This window comes from Pipistrellus kuhlii, unplaced genomic scaffold (genome assembly GCF_014108245.1).
Source record: "Pipistrellus kuhlii isolate mPipKuh1 unplaced genomic scaffold, mPipKuh1.p scaffold_m20_p_2, whole genome shotgun sequence".
NCBI lineage: Eukaryota > Metazoa > Chordata > Mammalia > Chiroptera > Vespertilionidae > Pipistrellus > Pipistrellus kuhlii.
Genome location: NW_023425515.1, coordinates 162,791,914 through 162,819,023, shown reverse-complemented (window position 1 = coordinate 162,819,023; position 27,110 = coordinate 162,791,914). Strand labels below are relative to the sequence as shown.

Here is a 27,110-nt window from a genome sequence, read left to right as displayed (position 1 = left end):
AATACAATTACTAGCTTTTTCTTGTTTATCTTTTGGTTTTTGGTTTTGTTTTGAAGGAAATGGTCAGTTGCAGAGCGTTCCTACATAATTCAGATATGACAAAGCTCAACCCTGGGAACCTACTCTGTGGTTCTCTGAACATCTTTTATGCAACCTGCTTTTACAGGTTTAAATTACATTCTGTGACACTGTTTTTGTGGTTGAATTAGAAACTTTTTTTTTTTTTTTAAGTTAAACCTGTGATAAGTAATTGTCACAGTTAGCGCCCTGGTGCAATGCTAATTTGAAGTGACATGTCCATACTGGCCCTTCGTAACATGAAGAAGCCTAACAGGTGTGAGGGGTGTGGCTTCCCATGGGCTCTGTTGAACTTCTAACCAGAGAAAAATAGCAGAAAAAGTGAAATGAACCTTGAATAAAGCTGTCAGCAGTAATTATCTCAGCAACACTTTGTGCGGAGATAAAATAAGCACTGGTGCTTTTATAACCTGAACGCACTGCACCCAGGATAGATTTTTTACCCATTTAACATAAACTGCCGAATACCTTTCAAGAGATATTTTCCTAGAGCCTAATTAAACAATAATAATTATCATTAAATATGGATTGTTAGTGGACATGCATTTGTTTTTATTTTAACACATGGTTTCTTTTGTGTGTTTGTTTAAATAGTTTTGGTAGGAGAAACTCTCCCCCTCCCCCGTGCTTCTGGTTTTGATAAGTATTATGGTATGAAATCTCAATATAGAAAATTACATTATCTTTTGGGAAAGGATAGTTCCACAGTTAGAAAAATGCTTCAAAGTTTGGCTTTTAGTTACTTTGAGACGTGTTCAGTATATTGGCCTGACATATATGAAACAGGATAATAACGTATGTTAATGAGATGAATGAACTTTAAGTCCTCATACCACCACCGCTGCCTGCACTCCCTCGGAGCAATGGTATGCATGCACTATACTTCTTGAATGGAGTAGGAAGAACCCAGGGAAGATTTGTTAAATCTTTTTCAGTCTGTTCACCCCAAGCACCATTATTGCTGTTTTCTGTGAAAGCAGTATTTTTAAAGTATACTTTAGTACACTTATAAAATAATTCAAATGACATAATTACTATGTTTGCCTGACTTGAATGGAAATATAAAAAAGTTAAAGTGTGATTTACCCCCCCTCTCCCCCCTCTAACAAATATCCAGGTGTAGAAGCTCTCTGGGCAAAAAGACAGATGAGATTTTGCAACATAAATAACTCTCTTTATTTCTTTCAGCACCTTTCTGTGCCTTAAAATAGAGTGTGGTTTCAGATAATCTAATGACATCTAGAGACCAATTTTATTTATTTATATATATATATATATATATATATATATATATATATATATATATATTTTTTTTTTTTTTTAACTTTACAGTGTTTCTGCACCCAACAAATCAGAGACTTAGCAAGCTCACGTTTAAAGTGGAAGTGACCTCATTTAAAAAAAAACACACAACCAACTAGGAGTCTACATATTTTTCTCCTGACTCTTATTTGCTCAGTGATCTGGGGTGAAAATAAGAACCTCATTTTTCTTTTCTGTGGAATGGGTCCGGGCAGACTATACCAGGTGCATTCTTACTAAGGGGATAACAAGGATTAGATGTAGCACAATAAAATAGAGGTAATATGGTCTACACTGTATTCACAAACCTATAGCTTAGAAAACTATTAACTTCATCAAAGCATTTCTACTTACCACTGGCTGTATCCCCAGCACTCAGCTGAGTTCTTGGCACATAATGGATGCTCAGTGACTGTTTAACTAAATGAATGAACAATAGTACTTCACACTTTACTTAAAACAAATTTAGTACTACCTGTCTGTTCCCCAGATTGATGTAGCTGAATTTTTACCATCAATCATATATAATTGGTAGTAGAAATTTAGCTATATGTAAAATATATCCCCCGTAATCCTCACAATAATCTTATGATTTAGAAACTTTACAGAGGAGGGGATAGAGGCACTGAGAAGACAGGGAACTAAGTCATTAGGCTATTAGAATTTTAACCCAGGTCCTTTGTTTTTGTACTAGCCCACCAATATTTGTACACACATGGAATCACATCACAGGCAGCATTGATGGGACAGTCAGAAAATGGCACCTTACAGCTTTAAGACAGAAAAGAATAATAGTTATTTTGCTTTAATAGTGGTGACAGAAGAGAAGTGAGCTTCCAGGCTGAATAAATGTGTTTAAACGGAAAGTTCTCAGTAGTAGGCTTAACTAATCTCCCCACTCATTGCAGCAGATAGGAACACTCCTTCCCTCTTCCCCCAGTAGCCGGTGTTCCTCTCTTTCTTGCTTAAGTAGGAGTCAAATGGGAAACTTGTAGCAAGTTCCATGTTTGGACATCACTTGTAACATATCCTTTAAAAAATTTCAGTTATAAGCAGGTAGTGAAGGTCAGAGATGGGCTCTTAGAAACACCCAGAGCCAAAATATATCTAAACATACTCTCCTCTGGGTGGCACTTAGAGGAATGTCATACAAGCTCTTGAGAAGAGAAAAGAAACCCCTAAATAAGCTTACTTAATGCATGTTTATTGAATGATTAGTTATAGGCTCTGAGTAAGTATATGGTTAATATTACTTATTCAGCAGCTAGCTCTAAATTATAAAGTAATTACAGGGAAGAAAGACAAGGTCAAGAGAATTCTACATGTTTCAACTTACTTTCCCCCCCTCTCACCAGCCTTGTGAGTTAGGAGCAATATATTTAATGTTCTTTTTCCTCTTCTGCCCTCCACCAGAGGGTGCTAATAAGCAATTAAATGACAGAAGTAGAGAAAGGAACTGAGAAACAAGTGCCATTTTAATTCAAAGCATAGATTACTTGCCTCAGTGAAAAATAGTAGACTTTAAAATAGAACTCTTGATTCAACTGAAAATACCTTATTTGATTTAAAGCTGCCTTACAAATAACAACTTATCTGCTTGTCTGAGCTAGTATGCCTATGTAGATGAACCTGACCATTCTTGCTAAATGATTGTGAAAGAGACATGCCAGTGTTAGGGGTTCTAATAAGCAGTGTTAGGGGTTCTAATAGGACTATATTTCTTATATAATTTGATGCTCTTCCAAAGTACCCTGGTATTCTGAAGTACTTGAGAAGCTTTTCTAGTGTGCACACTAGAATAATAAAATCCAAGATTGTTATTTTCTATATAGAATATCCCCAAAAAAGTGTGCATATACATTTTGATAACTCAATTGATTTTCTTTTCAGATTTAACCTATTGAAATCAATAATTATTCAAAGTGTATACATTTTTGGGGACATCCTATATATTCAGTTTATAAAAGTACATCTGCTTAGAAATGTTGCTAATTATGGTACAACTAGAGGCCCAGTGCATGAAATTTGTGCATGTGGGGGGGTCCCCTCAGCCCAGCCTGCACCCTCTCTAATCCAGGACCCCTCAGGGGATGTCCAACTGCTGATTTAGGCCCAATCCACTACCAGTTTAGGCCCAGTCCCAGGGATCGGGACTAAACTGGCAATTGGACTTCCCTCTCACAATCTAGGAACGCTGGCTCCTCACTGCTCACCTGCCTGCCCGCCTGATGCCCCTAACTGCCTCCTAATTCCCCGTCAGCCTGATCATCCCTAACCGCCTCTGCCTGCTGGCCTGATGAGACCTAACTGCTCTCCCTGCCAACCTGGTTGCCCCCAACTTCCCCCCTTGCTCTCCCCCCCACCATCCTGGTCACCCATAACTGCAACCCGCGCGGGCCTGGCTGCCCCCTATTGCCACCCCATTGGCCTGGTCGCCCCAACTGCCCCTCCTGCTGGCCTGGTCACTCCACACAGCCTGCTGTTTAGTCGTTTGGTCGTCCCTCATTCACCCCACTGCCAGCCTTGTCGCCCCACGTAGCCTACAGTTTGGTCTTTACTGTTACTGTGATGACGTCTTGGATAATTTACATATTTCTCTATTATTATAGATAGGCAATTCTTTATCTCCCTGTGGTGTAATCTGGCTTACAGGCTGGGATGCAATGGAAGATTGAAAAAGAAACTTTGTGTTGAGCAACCTCTTTTTGATAGAAAAACTGCAAGAAAGTGTGAAGGTTGGCAATTATAATGTGGAAAAGTAGCACCAGGTGTTTTAAGAATCCCAGCAGATTAAAAGAAACAGCAACAGAAACAAGTCAGGACAATTTTTAAAAAATTTATTTTAGAAATTTAAGATTATTAAACCAAGTGAGTAATTTAGTATTTTGCCACAAATTATAACATCTTTAAAGGACATAGTTAAGGTTATTTAGTAGAAAGACCTAGATTCAGAGTTAAGGGAACATGCTTGTGCTGTCATTAAGCAGATGTGTGACTTTGGGCAAACAACTTTACCTCTCTATAATTCAGGTTCTAGGTCTTCTTGTGAGGAGAAACTTCCCTTTATTTGGAATCTGTTGGGGGTGGAAGAGTTACTGGCAGAAGTTTAAGAATAGGCTGCTGGTAAACTTCTCTCTGGGGGTTCTCATTTACCAGCCCAGAATGGAGTGAGGCATGCTTGAGAGGGAGGATAAGCAGAAGTATTTAACTCAGCTATGGCTTCAAGATGTGGGGCCCCCATCAATTGTAGCAGCAATTGATGAATTCTAATAACCTTTCCAACTCTGCTTGCTTCTATGATAGCATTCATATTTGTGAACATAGCAAAAGGCCCCAGAATTTGTTACTTTTGGCACTTATTTCATTAAATATTACCAACTTGCCTTCAATTGAAGACTATAATACAGTAAGGCCAGGCAGAGGACACAGTTTTGAGCTATTTACACAGGAGTTTTGAAGATAATTGATCTTGACCTGCACATTTCTTACACTATTTCATTGGTTCTAGATTATTATTAGTCACTTCCTTTTTAGCAGTGTGCGTGGTTTTTGTTTGTTTGTTGTTTTGTTTTGTTTTATGACATGACTAAACTGCTCTTTAACCCTGCTATAAGAATGTGGCAATGGGCTAGTCCAGACAAGTGGATGTGCACTTGGTAACTAACATTCTTAATAAGCTTGCTTCAACCTGCCAAAGATTACTTTTCTAACATATACATGACTTTTTTTTTTTAAGCTTGGATTGTGAATAAATAAGCTTTTTTTTATTTGCACTCTGGTTGGCAGTAAATGAAACTTCAGCCTCATGACTTTGTTTGTCTTAAAATAACCTTAATCTGTCTAGCTGAGCAGTGAGCATCTGAAAATGTTAAAAAGGTGATCTAGCAGTCATCTTAAGGGCTCCTTACTCATAAAAGACTTTGTGTCAGTCAGACATGTGATGTAGTTGAGAACTTCATGGCCTTTGGAGTCGCCACTTAGTAGTTGATTGATCTTAGACATGTTGTTCTATCTCTCTAAGACTGTTTTGTGATAGATGCAATCATGATTTCTTTAATTGGCAGGATTGTCATGTATGGTAGATATATGGTAAGCACTTCAATCTGTAGTTCCTGGCAAATGGAGTAGCTGTTTTAATTAATCCAAAGAAAGTTATTATTGTTTATCAGACCATAGGACAATATATAGTAGGGCCTTACTAGCTGTTTGATTGGTTGCTTTATAAATGGCTCTGAGCTAAAACTTCCTGAGTTTGAATTTTGGCCAAGTACTTGGTACCTGTGTGACTTTAGGCAAGCTTCTTTAAATATATATATTTGTATTGATTTTAGAGAGGGAGGAAGAGATAGAAACATCAGTGATGAGAGAGAATCATTGATTGGCTGCCTCCCGCATGCCTCACACCAAGGATCAAGCCCGAACCCAGGTATGTGCCTTGACTGGGGAATTGAACTGTGACTACCTGGTTCATAGGCTGATGCTCAACCACTGAGCAACACTGGCTGGGCTTAAGGAAGCTTCTTAATTTGTGTAAGGCTTAGTATCCTCATCTTTAAAATGGAGATTAATAATATCTATCTGGCAAAGTTATTGTATTATGTGGCATAATGCATTTAAATCACTTTGCATAATACCAATACATATCAAATTCTTAATAATAGCAATTACTAAAATATTTTTTAAACTACTGAATGGTTTCATGGGTATTTGTATACCAGTAATTAGTTCAAAACTTACAAATTATACACTTCAAAATATGTGTAGTCTATTATAGACCAATTATGCCTCATTAAAGCAACATTCAGTGGTTTGTGTGTGTATGTAGTGTATGTCCATCTTCTTCTTTGTACTGCAATAATTGTGTTTCATGCAGTACATGCTGGTGTCTAGTAACATTCGCAAATCTGGATAGAATTAATTAGCTGGTGTCTTGTCATCATGACACACTTGAAATGCAGTTTTTGTTTTTTTACTTTAAATATGTTTTTATTGATTTCAGAGAGAAAGGGAGAAGGAGAGAGAGAGAGAGAAACATCAGTAATGAGAAAGAATCATTGATTGGCTGTCTCCTCCACGCCCCACCCTGGGGATCAAGCCCGCAACTTGGACATGTGTTCTGGCCTGGAATCCAACTGTGATCCCCTGGTTCATAGGTTGACTCAACCACTGAGCCATACCAGCTGGGCTGAAACTTTTAAGAATAGTTCTTATATTAATGTTGTTGTTTTTTAAAACACAAGGAAATTGTGTTTTACAAACTGATTTTCCAAAGATACAAATAATAAAGCTATAGTTGTGTTACTATGTTTGTTATATGCAGGGCAAGGATCCTGCAGGTCAATAAACTGAGTCTTCTTAATGATGCATTAAGATCACTGTCCATTAGAGCTGAAGGGATCTTAAGAGATCATTAATATGGGTTGCTCACATATTTTACAAAAGAGTATATTAAGGCTCCTAATGACTGGCCCCCTAACTTAGTCTTTTAAATTCTGGTCCAGTTCTCTTAAAATGTCTTCATGTTTGTCATCACGATAAGGAAGAAAGAAGGCTGTAAATATGTATTTGGAAGAAGGTTAAAATTTGATTAAAAAATAAAAAACTCTTTCAGCCCTGGTCAGTGTGGCTCAGTTGGTTGGAGCATCATCCCCATACATCAAAGACTGCAGATTTGATTTCTGGTCAGGGTACATACCTAGGTTGCTGGTTCGATCCCTAGTCAGGAACATATGAAAGGCAACTGATCTCTGTTTCTCTCTCACATCAATGTTCCTCTCCCTCTCTCTTTGTCTTTCTTTCTCTCTTTCTCTGTTTCTTTGTCTCTCCCTCTCCCTCTCTTTCCTCTTTCTCTTTTTCTCTCTCCCTCTTTTCCTCTCTCCCTCTGTTCATCTCTCCCTCTTCCCCTCTGTCTAAAATTAATAAGCATATCCCCAGTGAGGATTTAATATTTTTTTTTCAAAATCTAATTCATATTTTTATTTGCCTTTTTTTATTGTTGACTCTATTACAGATGTCCCCATTTCCCCCACTTTTCCTTCCTTCACCCTGCCCCCCCCTCCCTTGCAGGCATTTATCACATTATTATCTGTGTCCATGGGTTATGCATATATGCTAATTCATATTTTTAAAGAAAGCATTAAGAAAGGTCTTATGTTTAACCTGAGGCACAAACTTAAAATAATAATGACACTATCTCAATAACTTGTCGGAGATAGCCCATGATTAATTAAAATAGTTTATAGAAGTTGTCTTATGCACATTGTCCTAAATTTCATTTTAATTTGTTTATAAGGAAAACATTGTATTCTTTTTTTAATTATATAAGGGGTAACATTGAGGAGATTCTAAAGCTTCACAAAACAATGTGGTATGGTGTTTTTTTTTTGGCATCTCAGTTATTTCAAATTCCCATTGTTTATGAAAATTAGTTTTATCTGCACATATTCCATAGTTCAGTGAATCATAACTGTTTTTGGATTGTGAATTTGAGAAAACAAATCATCAAAGACCTCTAAAGAGCTTTTGTTTATATGGGTTTTATCTATTGACATTTGTCATTCAAAATTAACATTGAAAAAAAAGTGTTTATTTAAGATAACAGTAAGTAAATCCACTACATCTTAATATAAATAGCATTTAAAAATGTGTTTTATTGATTTCAGAGAGGAAAGGAAAATGGGGGGGGGGGAGAGAGAGAGAGAGAGAGAGAGAAAGAGAGAGAAAGAAAGAAAGGAAGGAAGGAAGGAAGGAAGGAAGGAAGGAAGGAAGGAAGGAAGGAAGGAAGGAAGGAAGGAAGGAAGAAAACATCAATGACAAGAGAGAATCATGGCTGCCTCCTGCACTTGTGCCCTTTACTGGAATCGAACCCTGGACCCTTCAATCCGCAGGCTGATGCTCTGTCTACTAAACCAAACCAGCTAGGGCAATAGCATTTTTTTATGAAAAGTAATTTTCCAGAAAATAAAAGGAGTGAGTGAGTGATGTTTTACACTTTTACAAATCCCCTTATAAGGTGACCAGGCGTCCCGCTTTTGGCGGGACAGTTCCGATTTTTAACAATTTGTCTCGTGTCCCCCGGCGTTTTAAAAAAGTCCCGATTTTTGGAAAGATTCTTTTAAATCTTTTGGACTTTTTAAAAATGCCACGGGCCACGGGACAAATTGTTAAAAAAATTGGGACTATCCCACCAAAAACGGGACGTCTGGTCACCTTACCTTAATATCTTGTTTCATAGAAGACAGATTCTTGTATTTTCTCCATTTAATCTGTTGTGTTATATTGTTTGGTTGAAATATAGGAAGAAAATCTGATCTCACAGATCTGTACTTGGACTGTAATTCTTTGACTTTCTGCCATCACACTTGTAGAGGTTAGAGATTCAAAATAGGTTCACAAATTCAAAATAAAGTTAAAGCAAGATTATCTTTTGCTTAAATGGTTTTATTGTTGAACTATAGGCACAGTGCACGGATTTGTGCACCAGTGGGGTCCCTCGGCCTGGCCTATGAGGACTCTCTGACATCCTCCAAAGGGTCCCAGATTGCAAGAGGGCAGTTCTCGAGTGATGCACCCCAGTATTGGACTCCCTTCTTTCTGGTTCCATGCATGTCACCCAAGAACTACAGCAGCTAAGTCACTGCAGCTCAGCAGCTCTTGCGTTGAGCATCTGCCCTCTGGTGGTCATTGGGCGTCATAGCTACTGGTTGGATGGTCACATAGACTTTTACATATATAGAAGGTGTTGGAGTTTGTTTTTGTAAGATCTATTAGTGAAATTTTAGCTGTGAAAATTCTACTTTTTTCTCAACTTCTCCCCATTCCTAAGCATCCAGAAGATTATACTCCCAAATGAGCATCATTTATTTAAGGGTGTAGAATTAAATAATAAAAGAATCTTACTTTAACTTTATTTTTAATTTGTGAACCTGTTTTGAATCTCTAATCTCTACATGTGTGATGACAGAAAATCCAAGAATTATAATCCACATGGCCCGAAAATAGATTTTGAAAATGAGTTATAGTCTTCCATTGTATTGTTGAAAACAATCTTGTGTTTGAAAAATTATTATAATGTATAAGTTAATTAACTAATATAAAGAATGCAAATCTAAAATTTTAAAGATGGCCCTCTTCAACTATAAAGTCAAACAAACCTGCAGCCCTAATATTTTTCTTCAGTGTATGTATAATAAATACCCCAATGATAACAATATTTATCTCTTACAATTATATAACCATTTGATTTCATAAACATTAGCTCTTTGTATCTTCTCTGAATACTAACTCTGTGAGGGAGATAGAACAGATTGTATTAGTATATTTTGTAAATTAAGGACAGGTTGAAATACATCATTTTCTAAGAAAACTGAAGTATAGAAATGTCAAGTGATTTTGCCCATAGTTATTGGACATTTGAAAGATTTAGCGAGCCTGGAACCTCAGTGTTCTCACTTCACTCACATCTTTTATGTAAATTGAGGTGATAAGTCCCAGTAAACATTTATCTTAGCCCAAACTTTTTGAAATCATTCTTTGAGTTACTCTTGTTCCTCTAAGGGTTCTACAGCCCTACAGAGACTGCCTGGTGGAGATAAAACCCCATCTTACTCACTTGTATTTCTTTTTCTATACCTGTTCCTTTGTGTATCTCTTGTCTTCCCAACTAATATATATATGTTCCATTGGGACAGGTACTGTGCCTTATAGTTAATCAATACTGGGTATATAGTCATTCAGAAATTCTTGACCTTTTAATTTCCTTAGTGCATTGTGATTAGTAGGACCTGAAATAGTGATGCAGAGTTTCATTTGGTTAGCTGTAGACCAAGGAGTAAGTGCTAGCCACTCTCCTCAGGAATGATGAATAGCTATTGAGATGGTTAATGTTTTTATTTTATTTTAATTTTTTTTACAATCCTATTTAATAAAAGCTTTAATATGCAAATTGTTGTACTGGAAGTTCTACTGCTTGCTATGATGTGCGCTGACCACCAGGGGGTGGCACAGAACATGGCAGGCGTTGGTGGTGCTGGCAGTGAAAGGCACTTCCGGCCCTGATGGGCCCTGATGAGAGCAGGACCACAGTGGGATGGTGGAGCAGGAGAACAGGCAGCGCCAGAACAAAGCAAGTGCAAGCAGGGGCCCGATTGTCCCGCAGTCCGACCAGCTGCAGTGGCGAGGGGCGGGGCTGCCACCCAGCTCCCAGGCACTGAGGGAGAACAGTAGTGGCGGCAGGAGATGGGGTGGATGGTCAACTTAGGCTTTTATATATCTAGAAGGTGTTGGAGTTTGTTTGTTGGAGGGAGCAAGGCAGGGGTCCCGGCCCTGATCAGCTGCCTAGTAGGCGGGATGGTGGAACAGATGAAGGGGCAGTGCCAGGCCACAGCGGGGTGCCAGGTGGGGCTGCAGGGCTGAGAGGATGGGGGCACGAGTTGGGGGCCCAATCCCTGCAGGCCACCCTGAGGGATCTCACCTATGCATGAATTCATGCACTGGGCCTCTGGTATACAAAATAAATCTTTTACCAGATTGTAGATACAAAATAATTAACCATTTATATGCAGTAAGCATTAATATTTCAAGAAAATTATTTTAAATATAATAATATTGCATGCAATAAAAGTCAACATTTTAAGAAAAAATATTTTAAATATAATATTATGAAAATTGTACTAACATAGTATAATATCACAAAAGTTATAGGAAATATTAAAAAATCTGCAAATAACAGGATTACTTCTATTCTAAAACTAGAGGCCCGGTGCATGACTTCCATGCACTGGGGTGGGGGCGACCCTCAGCCTGGCCTGCACCCTCTGGAATTTCACGACCCCTCGGGGGATGTCTGCCTCCAGGGAGTGGGCCCAAGCCAGCAGTCAGACATCCCCCGAGCAGTCCTTAGCGCTGCTGCAGAGGTGGGAGAGGCTTCCACCACCACTACTGTGCCGGCCGGCCAGAAGCCCAGCTGTGGCTGAGCGGCACTCCCCCTGTGGAAGCACACTGGCTACCAGGGGGCAGCTCCTGCATTGAGTGACTGCTCCTGGTGGTCAGTGTGCATCATAGCGACTGGTCGTTCTACTATTTGGTCAATTTGCACATAGGTTTTTATTATATAGGATATTTTTCCTCCTGGCTCTATTTTTGTTCATCAGTTTATGTTATTCATTATATTCCACAAATGAGTGAGATCATGTACCCTGTTTCCCCGAAAATAAGACAGTGTCTTATATTAATTTTTTCTCCCAAAGTTGCGCTAGGTCTTATTTTCAGGGGATGTCTTATCTTTCCATGCGCTAGGTCTTATTTTCGGAGGATGTCTTATTTTCAGGGAAACACGGTACTATTTATCTTTCTCTGACTGGCTTACTTCACTTAGCATAATCCTCTCTAGGTTCATCCATGCTGTTGCAAATGGTAAGAGTTCCTTCTTTTCTAAAGAAGCATAGTATTCCATTGTGTAGATGTACCATGGGTTTTTGTTCCACTCATCTGCTTATTGATACTTAGGCTGTTTCCAAATCTTAGCTATTGTAAATTGTGCTGCTGTGAACATAGGGGTGCATATATCTTTTCTGATTGGTGTTTCTGATTTCTTGGCATATATTCCTAGAAGTGGAATTACTGGGTCAAATGGGAGTTCCATTTTTAATTTTTTAAGGAATGAAATGGTTAATGTAGATAACTGTAGAGACAAGCCCATTTAGAGAACCATTTAGAGAACCATGTACTTTTAAAGAGCATTTCTTCCTGTGATTGGGCCGAATGCAAAGATAGGCTAGTCACAGTGGGAAGTTAATCACCATTTCCTTCTCCAGGTCCTAAAAATAACTACCATTGGAAAGATAACAGCTCTTCTGCCTATGTCACTATACACTGAGTGGCCAGATTATTATGATCTTGGTGCATGAATTCATGCATGGGTGGGGTCCGGCCAGCCTGGCCAGGGGGAGGGAACATGGGCGGTTGGCCAGCCTGCCTACTGGTCCAACTCCTGGTCGAGGGGACAATTTACATATTAGCCTTTTATTATATAGGCTATATGCTGAGTGGCCAGATTATAATGTGTTTAGAGATCATAATAATTTGGCCACTCAGTGTAGTTTCAAAGCCAACTTTTACTTACCTTATTACACTTAACCCTTTCAGAAGTCCTTTGAGATAGTCGGGGCAGGTATTACTCGCCTCAGTTAGTAAATGAGGAAACTCTGGCTTGGAATAGAGAAGAGACTTTCCCAAGATCAGGAGTCTAAGTAGTACTTGAATAGAGATTTTCTGGTACTTGGTCCAAGTCTCTTTACACTATATTGCTTCTGATTGTCAGTGAAGTTTGCCATCATCATTATTTGATTACCAGAGGATTTCATGGTAGGGGTGGAGGACTCTTTTCAAATGAAAAATATTGTGAAGGTAACGTGGCTTGAAATTTAACCTGTGCTTCTTGTCCATCTTAGCTTTGATTTTATTCTGAAATGAAACAAATTGAGCTAATTATGACAGTTATGTTGATGAATATAATTGAATAGAAAGGACAAAAATCAGTGCATTTTTGCATTAAAAAAATATCAATCAGCTTGGCCAGTGTGACTTAGTGGTTAAGCATTGACCTATGAACCAGGAGGTCATGGTTTGATTCCTGGTCAGGGCACATGCATGGGTTGTGGGCTTGATTCCCAGGAGGGGGTGTTCAGGAGGCAGCTGAACGATGATTTTCTCTCACCATTGCTGTTTCTATCTCTCCCTCTCCCTTCCTGTCTGAAATCAATTTTAAAACATTGTTTTAAAAAAAATCAATCAGGTCTTCTAGAATTTTTAAATTATAATTCCAGAACATCTAGATGAAGGACAAACAAGACCTCTAACCAGATGAATTTACAGATATTTGGGTTTTCTCGGTTTAATCTACACCTTCTCAAAAGTTACTGATGGATGTTTTTAGTATGCTATTGGATTTTTTTTTATTTCTAATAATAATAAGAGAAACTTCACCTTATAATTGCTACATTAAATATACATGTTTCTTTTCATGAAAAACACCTCTGTTGGCTATTTAATGTTTTAATTCTTCTATGTAGATAGCAGAAACATGCACTTATATTTCCTCATATTTGCCTAAATTTAATTTAAACTTCAAAATAGTTATTTAATATGTGACCAACTGTAAACTTCAATAGAAGTAAATATATATTACTTTGGGCTAAACTAGGCAAATTCTTTGGGTAGTGTTTTAAATCACAATGGTAATAAGAAGGTAAACGGAACATGTGCTAGGTGCTTTACATACATTATAGATTTATAAGCTATAATAATGATCTAAAATTGTGAATTAATAATGATTAAAGCACAAACAACATAGTTGTGATGTGTGGAAACCTTTTTTAAAGAAATCCATCACTAACCTCCAAAAAAGATTTATAGAGTACCTCTCTCAGAATTAGGAAACTGATATATTATTCTGCTAATTAGAAAGGTAACAGACATGTTAGGGGGGGAGTGATGTATATTTTAGGCTTGTTACAGTTTCCTGGAGCCCAAGTCTATTGTTTAATGAATAGTAAATAGCCTAACTATTGTAACATTAGTATACGGAAACATTTTCAAATATTAAGAGCCTTCCTGGTAATGTAATACCTGGGCTGCTAGAGTGATCTTTCTAATGTAACTTCAGAAATAATAATAATAAAAAAAAATATCCCAGAAGTAAAAACCTTTTGTAAAACATGGCCACATTTTGTTTACAAATGATGGATTCTACTTTTTGCAGATGTGTCTTGCTGAATCGGGGCTCTCTTATCCCTGCCATCGACTGACAGTGGGAAGGAGATCTTCACCTACACAGACCCGGGAGCAGTCCGAGGAGGTAAGCCTGTTAGCCAGCTTTTCAGTGAACATAAGGCCTATCCTCCACACACCTGCCCACTTCCTATTCTTTTTTATCTGCCACAGCAATGAATAGATAAAGTTAATGTAGCGTGAATAAAGTCTCAGTAACTCCCCCCAAGTAAACTCTTTAAAGTAGAAACTTTCCATGCAAGGTTATGGCTAATGTGGTCTTTCTTGTTCTTTAAGTTTCATGTTTCAGCAGACAGAATTTGGATGGATTGGTTAAAATGATTTTTATGTAGAACTGTCAGGTTAACAGGCATTTTCTTTGCTGCTATTTATTAGGATTGAGTACATTTATTAGGATTGATTCTGAAGGTTCTTTAACTCATTCAGTTGGTGCACCTTCTGTGAGCCAGGCATTGTGCAAAGATGAATAACAATGTACCTATACCAAGATGCTCAGAGTCAAAGGTGATATATTAGTAAACTAATAATAATGACATCCTGTATAATAAAGAGGTAATATGCAAATTGACCGTCACTCCAACACACAACAGGGCTGCCCCCATGTGCACACAAGATGGCTGCCACAAGATGGCCAGCAGGGGAAGGCATTTGGGAGGGTCCTGGCCTGCAAGGGAGGGCAGTTGGGGGCGATCAGGCCAGCAGGATAGGACAGTTAGGGGGGACAGGGCCTGCAGAGGAGGGCAGTTGGGAGCAATTAGGCCAGCAGCAAGGAGCATTTATGGGTGACCAGGCTGGCAGGGGAGGGCAGTGGGGGGAACCAGGCCTATGGGGGAGGGCAGTTGGGAGGAACCAGGCCTGCAAGGGAGGGCAGTTGAAGGTGGGGACAGGCTTGCCGGGGACGCAGTTGGGAGGGACAAGGTCTGCAGGGGAGGAAAGTTGGGGAAGGGAGGGACACCAAGCCAGCAGGGGAGGGCAATTAGGGGTGATCAGGTTGGCAGAGGAGGGCAGTTAGGGGCAACCAGCCTGGCGAAGGAAGGAAGTTAGGGGTGACCAGGCCAGCAGGGGAGGGCAGTTAGGGGCAAGCAGGCCTGTAGGGGAAGGTGTTTGGGGGCAACAAAGCCAGCAAGGAAGGGCAGTTGGAGGCGATCAGGCTTGCAGGGGAGGACAGCTAGGGGTGACCAGGACAACAGAGGAGAGCAGCTAGGGGCAATCGGGCTGGCAGGTTAGTGGTTAGGGGGTGATTAGTCTGGCAAGCATAAGTGGTTAGGGGCAATCAGGAGGGCAGCCAGGCAAGTAATTGTCAGCCAGCAGTCCTGGATTGTGAGAGGGATGTCCGACTTACCTAGTTGGATCGGGCCTAAATGGGCAGTTGGACATCCCTTGAGGGGTCCCAGATTGGAGAGGGTGCAGGCTGGGCTGAGGGACATACCCCATGCACGAATTTCGTGTGCTGGACCTCTAGTATTACAATAAATGCAGTGAGCCGAAACCAGTTTGGCTCAGTGGATAGAGCATCCATCTGTGGACTAAAAGGTCCCAGGTTTGATTCCTGTCAAGGGCATGTACATTGGTTACAGGTACATCCCCAGTAGGGGGTGTGCAGGAGGCAGCTGGTCGATGTTTCTCTCTCATCGATGTTTCTAGCTCTCTATCCCTCTTCCTTCCTCTCTGTGAAAAATCAATAAAATATATATTATTTAAAACAAAAACAAAAACAATAAATGCAGTGAGAGCAATCAGTGTACATAGGGTGCTATGGAAACAAAGTAGAGGGCCAGATAAGATTGAACATGTTTATGTGTGTGTGTCTTTGTGGGGCTGAGTGATATTAAAAGGCAGTACCTTTTCCATGGCTACAAATAACACTCTGTCCAACTATGACTTTGGTTATAAGGGAATGGGAAAATGGGCCTGAACATTATAGCTTATCAGTTTAAGGAGTATTTATTGAGCTCCTGTTATGTGCTAGGAAATATCATTACCATGATTTAAAAAATGTACATCACAGAGGTCATAACTAAATAGTACAGAAAAAGTTTATTTATACCTATCTGTTTTAGGCTAAAGCCTGAAAGTATTTGAAAAGTTTGGGCTAGTTCAATAAAATTATTTTGCACTTACTTTCTATATAAAAAAAATGGCTGCAAATTTGTATTTAAACTGACTATATGATTTTTAACATTTCAGAAATCCACATAGAAATAAGGTTTTCCTCTTGCTATAAATACTACTATACTGTTTTCTTGGGCCTCAAAAAATGTTGATTTCCTTTAAAGAATCCACATCCTTTTTTTTTTAGCATTTCATTTCACTAATTCTCATGAAAGAAAAAATGATAATGAATTTCATGTTTGGCAGAAATAATTTATTGAAATATTTGTTTTTAATATTTCTGAATATATTTTAAATGACTAAAGTAGATATGTTTCAACTCTTTAATGGATAAATCCACTAACATTAAAAAGTGACCAACAAGCTACATCCAAAATTCTTAATTGTTCCATTATCTGAGAGGTGACAGATACCTATTTCACTTCATTTTATTTCTTCTCGTACCCATGCCATTATGTGTGAGAAGTCAGTATCACAGAGTGAGGAGTGGTGTTTGTGAAACTGACATACTTTTTAGATTAATTAGAAAAGGGAGCGTAGGCTTAGGAAGCTTTGTCAAACTAAAGTAGTCACATCTTTGGGAATATCTTAAAATCTGATTGTCTGAGATGAACCCATTATTCTTCCCTAGCTAACTATAAATACTACCGTGTTTCCCTGAAAATAAGACATTCCGAAAATAAGACCTACTTACAGGTTTCCTTCTGAGTGAAATATAAGGTATCCCCCGAAAATAAGCACACACACACACCCCCCCACACACACACACACACAGGCTAAACATGAGAGATTTCGTCCATTGATTCTGAAAGAAATGGAGTCACAGGAAATTCAGGAATTGGATTGTTATGATGATGTTCCAGAAGATGATGACATGATTGTCATTGAATAAATGAGTAAATTCTTGATACTGTAGGATTCACAGTTTGTCTGGTTTCTGTTGACAACTACTGTACTACCATACTGTATACAGGTAATAAATTTCCTTTATTTTCATTTAACAATAAATGTGTACCATATTCTTCTTCATGGAAAAATAAGACATCCCCTGAAAATAAGACCTACCGCATCTTTGGGAGCAAAAATTAATATAAGACACTGTCTTATTTTCGGGGAAACAGGGTACCTCCTCCAGGGAGCTGGTGAGAAATGGGAAAGAAGCTGTGGTTTTTATGTTGTCATAGAGTTATAAAAACAAAGGGATTTTTAATTCAGTGTTTACTCTTCCATCCATTCATCCCTCATTCATTTAAACATCACTTAATGTCTTCTAGGTTCCAGACGTTAGGACCACAGTTCGCATGCTGAAAGAGTTCACTCAAAGTATCCCCTCAAAATATACCGTATTTTTCGGACCATAAGACGCACTTTTTTCCCCCCAGAAGTGGGGGGAAAAAGTCCCTGCGTCTTATGGTCCAAATATAGCCTACACATATACTTTAAAAAAAAAGTTTTTTTACTTGCCCGGCTCTGTGTGGTCTCTGTGTGCTTGCCCGGCTCTAAAATGGTTCTAAATGCTGCTGTTTACTTTACAGGGTTGATTATATGTGTTTATGACTGTGATGTTGGGTTTTAATGCACATAAAATATTTTAGGACACTATTTGTTTCAGAATCTTTTTTTCTTCATTTCCCTTCTCTAAAAACTGGTGTGTCTTATGGTCCAGAGCATCTTATGGTCCGAAAAATACGGTACCTTTGTTTTACCTTTAATTATAGGGTTCTGTCTTCATGAGGCACCAGTTCCATTTTTGAGCAGCTGTCTGTTGATAGTTTTCTTATATTAAACTGAAACCCATGTCTTGGTAGCTTCCACCCAGTAGTTTTACTTATTTTTTCTGGTTTTAACTCTTCTCCTATATGACTTCATATATTTCAAGACAATTTTGCTATTAGTAAGTCTTAAGTTAGGAAGGAGATATTTGAGATAAGTAGTTAAATTTAATTTTTGAATTCATGGATTGCTATTATAAATTTTAATGGCAATCCATAAATTGGAAAAATTTTATTCCTTATATTCTCCTTTTGGACCTGCAAATACATTTTATATATGACTAGAGGCTCACTGCAGGAAGATTCCTGCAATGGGGCTTCCTGCTGGGGTCGCTGCCCCGCCTGCCTCCCTTCTTTCTCCCCCAAGCACTTACTTCTCCACAGCTTCACTCCCTTCTGCAGCGCTTGGCTTCTTTCTATGCCGTCTTCAGCCTTTGCTGTGGTCTGGATATGCAAATTAACCACCATCTTGGTTGGATTAATTTGCATACTTGCCCTGATTGGCTGGTGGGGGTAGAGAAGGTACAATCAATTTGCATGTTTCTCTTTTATTAGGTAGATAGTTCCACATTTTTCTCTCCTTCCCACCCACTAATTGCTCTTGATTCCCCTTTAAATGATCTTTCCATATCTTTGGGTGCCTAGGTAGGTACCTATCACTCCTCTTCCCAAATCCTTGGGTGGGACAGTATAGGGATCCCTTGGACCAATCTCCTTGGGAATTGTCCATTCTTCAGTGGACAGTATAGGAGTAGCTCAAGAATAATAAAAACCAAATTCTAAATATAGTTAATGTTAAAACCATTATTTTATAACTTCTTATCATAATACAATAGTTATCTCTTTCTTAATTACAATCCTATTGAACCTATTTACAGTTATTCATTGAAATTTTCTCAGACCTTGCTTCTAAGATTCTTTCAGTTGACTTTTCTTATTTTTGACAGCTTATCTATCTATTCTCTTACTGTTTCTCTTCCTTCACCAATTGAAATATTTTTATTTTCTGTAAACTCTTATCTTTTTCACTCTTATTTCCTTATTTTTTAACTGATTGATCTTATTCATTTTCATAATCTCAACTGTTATTTATATACGGATGGCTTCCAAATTTAAATCTTTTCTGAGGCTCTCTCCTGAGCTGGTCATATTTTTTTTTTCCCCCAGCTGCAAACTAGATGTTTTTACCTAGATGTCCTACAAGCTTCCTCAAATTCTGAGAACTGGTCTCAGCATACTCCCTCCCAGGACCTAACCATCTCTAACCACTAAGTTACCCAAATCTTGGTGTCATATTCACCTCTTTCTTTCTTTCTTTCTTTCTTTCTTTCTTTCTTTCTTTCTTTCTTTCTTTCTTTCTTTTTTTAAATCTTTATTTTTTTTCTTGATTCTTAAGTCTAGCTGGTCAACATTTCCTGTCAGTTCTGCTGAAATATATTATTTTAAGTCCCCTTCATTCAGTTTCTATTGCTATGGCTCAAATATAGGTTCTTAGGTTCTCTCACTTGCAACTCTGATATAAGTCACCTTTCTCATGTCCTCAAGTCTAATCTACCATATGCTACCATACCACCCCAAACACACAAACACACACAGCCATCAGTTATTCCCTCGAACAGTTGCTGCCTAAAAACCTTTAGTGCTTTCCCTATTGCCATCCGAGTAAAGTCCTTAGTGTGCTGATTTTAGGACTGCCACATCTAGACCCATCAAACCTTTTGTCCTATCTGCCAGTCCACATTCCTCTTCCATGCATAGAGCTAATGATTCCATATGCTTTGCTGGGTTCTTTATTGATTTTTCAAAATATTCAATTCCTTGCTTGAGTTTTTTGTCTGCTTAGACTACAACTCCCTCCCCATCAAATTTCCATTACTCACGCTCCACAATATTGGTATCTTTTCTTAAGGCAAGGGTTAAATAATAGCACTTATTACACAATCTTCTTCACCGGTCCTAAAGTAACTAATCACTGTCTTCTTTATTTTCCAATAGCCTTTGCTTAATCTTTTGTTATATCTCTGATTACACTGAAAAAGACATATTTGCAACTAAATATGCCTTCCTTTAGAATGGGAGTTTTTTGAAGGCTGGAACTATGTTTTATCTCTATTTCCTAAACTTTTTATTTTTTTTATTTTTTTAAAATATATTTTATTGATTTTTGTACAGAGAGGAAGGGAGAGAGATAGAGAGTTAGAAACATCGATGAGAGAGAGTCATCGATCAGTTGCCTTTTGCACAACCCCTACCGGGGATATGCCCGCAACCAAGGTACATGCCCTTGACCGGAATCGAACCCGGGACCCTTCAGTCCCCAAGCCGACGCTCTATCCATTGAGCTAAACCGGTCCCGGCTATTTCCTAAACTTTTTAACTTGGTGTTTTGATATAAGTAGTTGGTGAAAGGAATATCTGCTTCAGTTTTAAGCTTGCCTCAGTGCCAAGTATATATGAGTCCTACATTTTTATCTCAGTTTGGTTGTTATCTCCTCTAGGAAGTTTGCCCTAATCCCTCCAGTGCATTAAATGCTGTCCTCTGAACTTATCTGTCTTAATACTTATCACTAGGTATTATAATTATCTTTATATTTTATATAGTATTCCTTGAGAGACCATAATCTATATCTTTCACATGGGTGCAAGCAGTGTAGCACTTAGTAGGGGCTTATAAATATTTGTTAAATGAAAAAAGGAACAAATTAATAAATAGCTAAATAGAATCACATTTTTTAAAGCTATTTTTAAAATTCTGAATAAATAGCTTATTTGTATTTAAAGAATTTTAGGGCAGCCATCACTGAACCAAGAGATTATTATTTGCATCAGCAAACATTAATGATAAAAAGGTTGTTTATCTCATTTTTTAGAAGAAGCTTTTCCTAACCTGTTAGATGGCTGATAAGAAAATGTAAGGAGATTGGGAGTTCCTTATACATAATTAAGTAGCTCATTCTTGCAGATACTTCAATAATTCATATTTGAAATATACTTTTTCAACAAAATCGGCTTTTAGATACCTCCCTTTGAAGATGTTATCGTTGTAGGATTTCATTTTCTTGGGCTCTTCAGAGATTTGGGAATGCTATACTTTGTGAAGACAAAATGAATAATGGGTTACATAGGCACAAAATTAAAATCACATCCATGAGGTTAAGTACTGTTGCTATGGAAAGGGACTGCTATTTGATTGAAAACTGAAATCAGAGAAAGAGGATAAATAGGGGGACTAAAGTAAAGGGGGTGAAAAATAAAGATGATACATAGAATAATCCCTTTCTTTTCATCTGTGTTTTCCAACCCTCCTATTTAACCTGATGCCTCTTAAAGAAGGGGTGAATACTAGGCAAGACTAATAGAAGGCTAAGATGATAGCTTAGCTAATAAGAATTTGAGGAAGTTTGTCTTACTGGCCTTTTGTTTATTTCCTCTTGCCTGAGAGCCTGAGTGAGCATCCTAAAGGAACACGTAGTGTATCTTTAAGGGTTTGAGCCTTTACCTGTTTAAGACTGAGCCTCGAAGTTCAAGGGAACTTCATACTCCAGATAATTTGCCTGCCTGAAATACAGAGGGAATTCAAGCACAGTTGTGGTCTTAGTAAATGTGTTATTTTGTGGAGGAGGCTCCCTCACTGCCTTGAAATGAGGAGGGTTTTTAAATATTTAAGCTGTTGAACTGTTAAAATCAGGAAGAGGTCTTAGCTCTACAAAGCAAAACACTAAAGTAGGATTATGATCACAAATATAACCAAGGCTTCTGTGGGAAATAATGATACAGTCAGGATAGCAGATAGACTGTTTAGGGCCAGGACTTATCATTTTTACTTATCCAATAAGTATATGTTCATTACCTTCTCTATTCAAACCATTGAGAAGCCTGTCTTTAAAATAAGAGGGAAAGTCTCACAATTCTGGGTATTAATGCTTGGTTATGCCCAAGGAAGAAATGCTAAACCTACTGTGTCAAATGGGGTAAATATTTTGGCTTCCTCATTTGGAGCTGTTAGACTCACTGGGCCATTGGTCGGCAAACTGAGGTTCTTTGGCCCCTTGAGTGTGGCTTTTCCACAAAATACTACGTGTGGGCGCGCATGGATAGTGCGATTGAAACTTCGTGGCCCATGCGCAGAAGTCGGTTTTTGGCTCTCAAAAGAAAATTTCAATTGTTGTACTGTTGATATTTGGCTCTGTTGACTAATGAGTTTGCCGATCACTGCCCTAGGCCAGTGGTTTTTAAAATTGTCCCATAGTGTCCTGAGAGCCATTGGAGGTAACGCACTGTCAAAGGGATATGAGGAGGAAGAAGCCAAACGCCAAGACCATTAGGCTCCCTAATGCCCTCTCCCTGCATCAGTCAGAGAGGCCTTTTCAAATATTATATGCATTGTAATTTTGCATAATGTTTTGCTTGGGGCTGGAGGAAGGAGGTAACCCTTTGAAAAGAAATTTGAAAATCACTGATGAGAGATCTTTAAAATCCCTTCTAGCTTTAACATCTGTTTCTGTAAGTGGCTGACCTCTAATATCCCGTCTAGCTAAGTTTTTGAGTCTTTGATTCTAAGTTTCTCTTAATGCTTTTCTGGCAAATATTTATCTCTAAGTTAGGGTCTTCTGCATTGACTAAAGGATCAAATTAGTTTCCTCATTTTTATAACTGAAGTACACAGCACACCATATTTTAAAAGATAGAAGTGTATTTTATGTTATCTTCCAATAATACTGTGAGGATAGTGTGCCATATTTTACTAATGAAAAATTTTGAGAACCATTGCAGTAAAGAAGTGCCAAGTTTGAAAATGCTATCCTTGCTTTTCAAACATACCCCTGACAAACATAGATTAGTGTGAGCTTTGTAAAAGTCTCATATAGCTTACCTTGTCTCTGACCTCTCCCAGTTGTACCTGTTACCTCACTTTTTGAGCAATTATTTTTGAGCACTAAGTTGTGTTACTATAGGCCAGGGATCAAATAAACAAAAAGCCTGCCTTCATTAAGTTTGTAAGCACCTTTTATTTTCCCTCCGTCTCCAATCTCTATTCTGGGGATATCACAGCAAGTTTAGAGATATATGAAAGCCTTAAACTGAAAAATATTGAGCTTTGCTCTAAGAAATGGTTCCTTATTTAATATAGCTTTTATAATGCTAAATGTGATGGCATAACTTATATTTTGAAATTTGATTTCCTTAAATAGCAAAGCACCGATGTTCATATGGTTAGTGATAGTGATGGAGATGACTTCGAAGATGCTCCTGAATTTGGGGTGGATGATGGAGAAGTATTCGGCATGGCGTCAACTGCCCTGAGAAAATCTCCAATGAGTGAGTATTAATAGTTCTTTGGGTCCGGCATTATAATTCTCCCTTTTATTGCAAAAACTTATGAAGAGTTGTGAACTTAAAAGTTTCTTACTGACTTTTGGGTTTGGAAAGAAAATATAACAAATAAGCACTATTCATTAGAATTAGAGCCTCTTGAGTTTTGATTTTATTAAGCCTAGTGATTTCCCAATGCTTTAGTAAAATTCATTAAAATGCAAGGAAATGTAACTTGTTTCACATGTGTAATTAGCTATGAATCTGTCCCTTTACTTTAAACCTAGAGTTTGTCAACAAACTTCTGTGACAAACTTTTGTTTCCCCAAATCTTATTAGAAATACCAAAATTTTTACTATTTAAATATTTTAATGAATTAACCACAAAGTGGTATTTTTTAAAATCTTGTAATTAAATTGACCATATCTCTAAAAACAAAAAACAAACCAATATTAGTATTACTTTTCCATTCACTGATCTTTGAGTATCTTTGGAAGAAAAAGAAAAATAAGTAAATAAATAAATAAATGTACCATCTCCCTCACTTACACCTTACAAGATGCATACTGTAGAATCATAAGTGGTTGCTATATGAAAAATGATCCTTAAAAGAAGTCCTTAAGTGGATCATTTGTTCTGAAATTAGGGAATTCCTGGGAGAAGAAATAGGTATATTTGCATTAAATTGACTATTTTTCTGATTAATAGGTCTTTAAAATAAATTGAGATTCTTTTTATATAATTTAATCACAAGATGTCATTTCAAGAAAACATTGACATTCTGAGTGATGCCTGGCACATGTTTTAAATGTCTATTAGCAAGATTGTGTCAGTTGCTTTTCCAAAATTTATGAGCTTGGAATTTTTTTAAGTTACTTTTTTAAGATTTCATGAATTCTCCTAATGTATATCAAGATAAAATGTCTCCTCAGATATATCACAGAAACTAAAACTTAATCTTATTTTCTCTTTATTGATTAAATATATTTCTTATATGTGGGATTAGATGTTATGTGGTTTGTTTTTCGTGTCTATTTGTTTTGTTTTTTTTGTTTTTGTTTTTTCTTTTGTTTGTTTTTTAGTGCCAGAAAACGCAGAAAATGAAGGAGATGCCTTATTACAATTTACAGCAGAGTTTTCCTCAAGGTAGGGTTAGGATATTAACTCTATAAAGTTGATGTTCTTTTAATGCCACTGTATTTTTCTGGAGCAGTTTTAATCATAAATTGATTATTTTTTAATTTCTCCTTAAAGTATTCAAAGATTATATTTGTCAACTTATATAGTCCTGATAGTGAAACATGTAGTATTCAATGTCAAATAACCAGTTAACCATTTATGCCACTTCAGAGATGTAGTCATCTTATCTCTGTAGCTCTTCTTCTTCTTCTTCTTCTTCTTCTTCTTCTTCTTCTTATTCTTATTCTTATTCTTCTTCATCTTCTTCTTTATTGATTTCAAAGAGGAAGGGAGAGGGAGAGAGAAATAGGAACATCAATGATCAGAGAGAATCATTGATCAGCTGCATCCTGCACGTTCCCTACTGGGAATCGATCCAGCAACCCAGGCATGTGCCCTGACTGGAAAACTAACTGTTACTTTCTGGTTCATGGGTCATTGCTCAACCACTGAGCCACACCGGCCGGGCTTTGTATCTTTCTTTATTGAAGCACAAGTAATGGATCACTAATTTAATATTTTGACTATAGTTGCAAAGGACTAGGTTATAAAATACTACTTTTTAGTGTGTCTAGGGCAAACAAAATATGCTTCAAAATAACATTACATAATTTTTATTTATTTCAGAGAGGAAGGGAGAGGGAGATAGAAACATCAATGATGAGAGAGAATTATTGATTAGCTGCCTTCTGCACACCCCCCGCTGGGGATTGGGCCCACAATTCAGGCATGTGCCCTTGACCGAAATTGAACCCGGTATCCATTGAGCCAAACTGGCTAGGGCTAAAAAGATAATTTTAAATGGAAGTGAATTTTTAATTTTTGCTTGGAATCATTTAGCCTCTTTTCTTTTTAGAGTCTAATATAGCATGTTTTCTGTGCATTTACATGAGATTTACATGTGCATTTGAGATTCTCCAAAGGTGTTTAAGTAAAGAGGATTTAAATATTTAACCATAAATTTTCATGTAAATGACATTTCTCTTTAGTTCTATTTTCCAATGTAATAGTATAATTTGAAAACTTTGCAGGATACCATTTCCCCCTCTTTGTTGGACTTCCAGAATAAATGAACTAAAATGCAAAGTTAAGGCGACAGTAGCTAGCAAAATTTTATAACCGTGGGTAACCAGGAACTGCTATTTATAAATGTCATGGTTTTGTGGCACTTAATTAAATACATTTGCTAGATGTGCTTAAAATTGTACTGTTCTAGTATATCAGTATAGGCCAAGGAGAACTCTAAGAACTAATGAAGCTCATTCATTCCCAAGCCTTTAAGGAAATGTTTTAACATTAGCCTTGAATTTACATAATTCATTGTTTAGACTTGTGTAACTTTGAAGTTAATTTGAAATGTATTTTAATTAATACGGATACTTTTTCCTATAGATATGGAGACTGCCATCCTGTATTTTTTATTGGCTCATTAGAAGCTGCTTTTCAAGAGGCCTTCTATGTGAAAGCCCGAGATGTAAGTGTAATCTAACTTTTTCTGGTAAAAAGTACATCCCATAGGTTTACCCCAGGCCTGGGGCAATGCTTAATGTTTTCTGTTTTTTTCAGGTTGAAGACTTGATTTTGATTCTGGTTCATCTACCAACATAATCATCACCAAAATGCCCATTTCAGAGAGGCAGTAGTGTGATAGGGTACTGCTGGCTCTTGCAGAAGGCCTTGATACAGGGTGGTTTTTTGTAAGGAAATAAAAAAAGAGTATACATGCTTAGAAGGTACCAGGCTACTTGTTTGTATTCTTTTCAGTTACGTGATTAATAGGTTCTTGCTAAAGGATTTTCCTTCAGTCTTTTCCCAAGATGATTATTCCCATCTGGTGGTATATATCTAATAGCTGCAATATATTTTTACCAAAAGTCACTTTAGACAACAAAAAGATTCTTCCTTAAACTCAGAAATGGGCTTTGTGATCTTGAAATCAAGTAGATTGACATTTATAACCAGAATCAGAGGGTACATTTGGAGCAAGAAGGTTCTATGCCATCACTCTGTTGACACAGCAGTCAAGAACTGGCATAAATCAGTAATCTGGTTTCTGCTTATTTGTACAGCTTCAGCTTTTCCCATTCCCTGCCTTACACTTACCCTGTTTCCCCGTAAATAAGACAGTGTCTTATATTAATTTTTGCTCTCAAATATGCGCTAGGTCTTATTTTCAGGGGATGTCTTATTTTTCCATGAAGAAGAATACGGTACACATTTATTTTTAAATGAAAATAAAGGAAATTTATTACCTGTATACGGTACAGTAGTATGGTAGTTGTCAACAGAAACCAGACAAACTGTGAATCCTACAGTATCAAGAATTTACTCATTTATTCAATGACAATCATGTCATCATCTTCTGGAACATCATCATAACAATCCAATTCCTGAATTTCCTGGTGAATTTCTTGTGAATCCATTTCTTTCAGAATCAGTGGACCAAATCTCTCATGTTTAGCCTGGGGGGGGGGGCCTTATTTTTGGGAGGATGCCTTATATTCCACTCAGAAGGAAACCTGTAAGTAGGTCTTATTTTCGGAGGATGTCTTATTTTCGGGGAA

The 27,110-nt window shown here is 37.6% G+C and overlaps 1 protein-coding gene across 9 annotated transcripts in view; it reads left to right on the top strand.

Annotated features, from left to right (window-relative positions):
* The window catches only part of FAF1 (Fas associated factor 1), a 294,589-nt gene that overhangs the window by 174,098 nt on the left and 93,381 nt on the right, over positions 1-27,110 (top strand). For all 9 annotated transcript variants that reach the window (XM_036447942.2, XM_036447943.2, XM_036447941.2 and 6 more), the window contains 4 exons: positions 14,141-14,236; positions 23,246-23,372; positions 24,450-24,513; positions 25,939-26,020. In XM_036447942.2, the coding sequence (XP_036303835.1) occupies positions 14,141-14,236; positions 23,246-23,372; positions 24,450-24,513; positions 25,939-26,020 (369 nt within the window). The remainder of the gene's footprint in view (positions 1-14,140; positions 14,237-23,245; positions 23,373-24,449; positions 24,514-25,938; positions 26,021-27,110) is intronic.